The sequence below is a fragment of the Microtus ochrogaster genome, unplaced genomic scaffold, assembly GCF_000317375.1.
Source record: "Microtus ochrogaster isolate Prairie Vole_2 unplaced genomic scaffold, MicOch1.0 UNK148, whole genome shotgun sequence".
NCBI classification, from domain to species: domain Eukaryota; kingdom Metazoa; phylum Chordata; class Mammalia; order Rodentia; family Cricetidae; genus Microtus; species Microtus ochrogaster.
The window spans coordinates 138,979-143,887 of NW_004949246.1; the positions used below are offsets into that span (position 1 = coordinate 138,979).

General features: G+C 46.4%; 1 protein-coding gene across 1 annotated transcript; it reads right to left on the reverse strand.

Annotated features, from left to right (window-relative positions):
* Window positions 1-1,386: 1,386 nt before the first annotated feature.
* LOC101999876 (granzyme F-like) lies at window positions 1,387-4,194 on the reverse strand. The gene is made up of 5 exons (XM_013355512.1): window positions 4,114-4,194; window positions 2,934-3,084; window positions 2,356-2,491; window positions 2,085-2,150; window positions 1,387-1,530 (listed from the first exon to the last, which is right to left on the reverse strand). Exons 1-5 carry the CDS (start codon window positions 4,166-4,168, stop codon window positions 1,387-1,389), a joined length of 552 nt encoding a protein of 183 aa, XP_013210966.1. The 5' UTR covers window positions 4,169-4,194.
* Between the last annotated feature and the right edge of the window lie 715 nt (window positions 4,195-4,909).

A 4,909-nucleotide genomic window follows, 5' to 3' on the forward strand; every position in this document is an offset into this window, starting at 1 on the left:
GGAGGAGGAGGAGGGGAGAAGGAGAAGGAAGAGGGAAGAGCAGGAGGATTAACAACAGCAGCAGCTTCATTCATAGACACTGTGTTTGTGGTCTTTGTTCCATAAGATTCTAGGCAGAGACTAGACTAGTTCATCTCCACACAGGAGCAGGAAGCTCCCAGCAGCTTCCTCACAATACCCTTTTACCATTGTCAGCTGGAGAAATGGCTCAGTGGTTAAGAGCACTGACTGCTCTTCCAGAGGACCCGGGTTCAATTCCCAGCACCCACATGGCAGCTCACAACTGTCTGAAGATCCAGTTGCAGGGGATCTGACACCTTCACACCAATGCACATAAAAAATAAAGTTAAATAAACCTTTTACCATTGCCCATATCTCAAGGGTCAAAATTTCATTTTCAGGGCTTGGTGGAAGAAAGGAGGAAGAGCAGTTTTCATATGCTTCCTGTTATTATTCTTAATAATAAATACATTTATATTTTAATTATAAAAGTTTATTGTATCATTGCTAATTCCTTTAATTTTTCCAACCATATTTTCCCCTTTTTTCATATTTTCATATTCTTTCCCTACCCACTAAACTTCTCTCTCTCTCTCTCTCTCTCTCTCTCTCTCTCTCTCTCTCTCTCTCTCTCCAAACAAATCAGAGGTGGGAGGTCTTGGAACAGGAAACTTATCCAGTAGCATGACCCCTGGCCTTCGGAATTCCCAGAGTCAAATGTCCCTTCACCCCAGTGCTTTGTTGATTCACTAGCAAATGTTGGGGCTTAATTAATGAAGGTGACCAAGAGATGTTAGGGATTTTCTAGGCCTCTGGAGATTCATTTCTGGAGACTAAGGGTGAAAAGAAATGACTGAGTATACGACACCTCAGTGGTGCTCTAGACTCTTGTTTGTGATGTAAGAAAGTCAACCTTGGACAGCTGGGTAGTAAAATAGGTGTATGGTTGGATATCATGGCACAAATCTTTAATCCCAGCCCTGGGGAAGCAGAGGCAGGTAGACCTTGGTGAGTTTAAGGTCAGGCTTATCTACAAAACAAACTCCAGGCCAGCCTAGAGTTCCTATGTCAAAAATTAAAAACAAACCAACAACCCCCTAACCACCACCATGTATGTGTGAGTGATAAATATGTGGGAATTATCTAGCCTGAAGTTCCAGTTAGGGGAGGGGCTGGGGAAGAAGGAGGAAGAAAAGCCCAGAACTGACATGAGACTGCAACCTGGACCATTGAAGTGCACACGGGTGACTCAAATAGTACAGGACTTCAGTTGTATTCAATGTGCGGATCAATTTATTATGAGTTTTCAGCCTTTGTTACCCACTCCATGTGGGTCTCGCCTGTATCCGGACAAGCTAGTCAGTCACAGCTGGCTTCAACCACCTGTTAGAGAGGCTTCATGCTTCTTTTGATCCATGGCAGGAAGGACACAACCTTAGTGAAGATTCCTGAAGAGATGGTCTGGTTCTTTCCATAGGATAAAACTCCATAAGCTCTGTTGTTACACACAAGGGGTCCCCCAGAGTCACCCTGTTGGACAGGCCAAGGAAGAACTGAGCCTCCTTCCCCTGACTCTGCCCTCTCTACCTCCTCCTGGGAAGGTTAGCTGTTAGGTCAGGGCCAGAACAGGTTTTTAAACTCCCTCAGTACCACAGCTCCAAGGAGGGCACACTCTTCCTTCTAGCTCAATCCAAGGTTTCCCCCAAAGTCCTTAGGGACACTCAGAAACAATTTATGCTGCTTTGGGATGGCGAATGTTTCCCCATCTTTCTCTCTTGCTAACCCACAGAGGGACTCAAACCAGCTTTTGGGATGTCCCTTCTATGAGCTGACGCCCTCTCCCAGGTTCCTCTCTCGCTGCATTTTGTCTGTCAAATGTTTGAACAAACCTTGAAAGCAGCCTCTGCTTTCTTCGGGTCTCCAGCACAAATCTACATGGTTTTGGAATAGCGGTGGAAGAGTATTTTGCATTTCTGGTCATCCTGGATGATCAATATAGCCTCTTGTAGGATTTTAGTTTCTTTGGTGTCATGAAAGGACTTTTTCCCCCAGCCAATCAGGTAGCATACTTTCCCAGCCCTCACCTGGGCATTGGCCCTGGGCAGGGGGAGGGACCTCATAGCATTAGTCCTCTTGGCCTTCCTTTCCAGCTGTGGGGGAAGAAGCAGGAGAGAAGAGCTCAGCCAGGAGCCTGCTGGCCTGGGACCCTTTGAAAGAAAGAGTAGGAGGGAGGGAGGAAACGAGATAAGAGCAAAATGGGAGGGGCAAGCCATGCAGCAAACAGAACACAGGCACCAGGAGTGGTGGTTGAGTAGGTGATGGGAAGAGGTGTGTGGATGGAGTGGCAAGTCTCACCTTTAGGAGCATGATGTCATTGGAGCTATCCTCGGGATTATAGGCTGGGTGTGGGATGGCTTCTGCCACAGGGATGAACTGCCAGGTCTCCTCCTGGATCCTGATGTCGTGGGCTCCTAGAGTGACGTTCATTGAGCTACAGAGTGTAGATGGGAGATGTGGAGTGAGAGAGGACACAGTGCAGGAGCTGTAAGAGGCTGGGTGGGCAGGGTGGGGCTCTAGCTGAGGGGACTTGAGGAGACAGAAGGGGCTCAGGGTGTGAACCACTGCTCTTTTGTTTGTGAGGATAGTGGTTCCAGAAGACTTCCTCTGGTTTTTAGAAAACATTACACATTTGCATTGACTCTTAATGTGCACTTTCAACCTCGGCCACTGCTGTAGTCTGACCAATGTAGCTGCTTTCAACTCAACTGTGCTGCTAGCTCTGAACTCTCACCCTTTGACCTCAGTTTCCCTGATGTCATCCTTCCACTGTCACAGCCCTGCCCTGCAGTGAGATCTCAGAGGAGCAGACCCAAGTAGAGGGTGGAAACTCCAGTTGGGGTCTCAGGAAGCATGGACCAGCTGCTCCTCCTCACCTTCCCCTGCAGTGAGCAGCTGTCAGCACGAAGTTGTCTTTTACCAGGAAGCCTCCGCAGTGATGTCTTTTCCCATCATCATGAAAAAATGCGATATACGCCATGTAGGGGCAGGAGTGGGGTTTGACCTCATGGCCCCCGATGATCTCCTCTGAAAGAAAACGCTAAAATATGAGGTGTCTGGGAGCAGCAGATGAGGGAGAAAGAGGTGAACGGTGAGATCTGCAGTTCCCCAAGACTGTTGTAGACAGAATTCCTTGTACATGGAATGATCTTTGCTGAGTCTGACACCTCAGTGCCCTGTTCTGAGAAGAGGTGGGTAGGACTTGTCCTCCAGCCCCTGCTTTACAAATACATGGAAGGACAAACTCCTTTCCTCATGATGCTAGAGACCAAGGGCATCCTGAGTGCCTCATGTTAGTCTTTATTGGTAAATGGGTCGCTGGATGACTCTCCTGTCTTGATTTCTGCCAATTTGTCACCTTTTATTCCATGCTCTTTGGAGAGGGATTTTCTAAAGTTTCCTGTTCTGGTGCCCATCATATCCTAGGTTCTCAATAAAAGAATTAGCTACATGGAAGAATGATTTTTACTTAGCTGGAGGGATGGTGGATCAGAGCTCATTGGAATCATAGTCTAAGGGATACTGGAGGATTCCACTGGCATAAAGAGAATAGATGGTAACTGCAGAAAGAAATGGACTGGCCAACCAAGACAAAACTGAAAATAGAGCAATGAACAGGCATATTGTCAACCTGGACCTCTAGATTTAGCAGCCTGAGGGTGGAGATTAATAAATAATGATAATATTCATCAGCTGGTTGCCTTACATCATTGCTGGCTGATGATTAGACCTGCCCTTGGTCTGGGTTCAGGTAAGGTCAATGATGTATTGTTTAGTAAGCTTACGTTCTATGCTACTTCTCTCTTTGGGGATGATCCACTCCCCAGGTGACACAAAAATCAGGGAGAAGCTAGTGCCCACCATGTCCTCTGAGGACACCGCCCTTCTTCAGACCTTGTTGAGGATCTAGCCAGTGACAGGCTTCAGGTATGGGTTGGTCTGGGACCTGAGATTGAGGAAGCTCCTGGTTCAGTGCAGGAAGTTTCTGACTAGAGCTGGACAGAGACTCCACAGAGGTATTATGGGATGGCACCTCTGAAACAGGTGTTCACTCACCTGCACCAGGTCCAAGCGGCAGAAGAAAGGTCAGGAGAATCAGGGCTGTTGCCATCTTCTTAGGAGGCTGCTCAGGCTGGAGGGCAGAGTGGACACAGCCCTTGAAGGATGAAGGAGGTGAGCACTCAGTGACCTCACAGGACTTTTAAACCTGTGCACCTCTGCTCTGATTGGCTTTAGTAGCTAAGGCAGTTTCCTGGTTTGGGTAAAAGTGACACGGTCAACACATTGACATCCTCTGAGCTAATCCTGGATAAAGACCAGGAAAAAAGGGTGTTAAGGTTGTGGTTGAGGAGGGCCTGAGACCCCAGGAAGTCTACTCTGTCTGAGACAAAACTGTGGCTTTTCTTACCTCTTAGAATTTTTTCCATTTTGGTAGATCTTTTTTTAATTTCTTTGGTTTTTTTCTTTCTCCCTTTTCTTTTAAAAAAAAATAGTGCTGACACCCAATTTACCACAAAACTGCTATAGCATTATTTATACACAGAAAAAGTTATACAGTACTTATTAAAGCTGATACTGCACCATATTTGGCGAGGCAGAGTTTCAGTACATCTTCTCATTCACCTCTGAGACTTCTCATCATACTGAGGAACATCTGTTGGAACAGTCTGATGAATTAATCTTCACTCACTCTGACTCTCCCAAACTGCTAGGTTGTCACAGAGAAATCCTAAAGCAAGTGAAACCTAGTGACCAATGATCATGTCTACTGTCTTGTATAATTAAGTACACTAACAAATCACATTAGCATGTATTGGTTACCTGTTCACTTTGTATTGGCGTTCATCTCTCA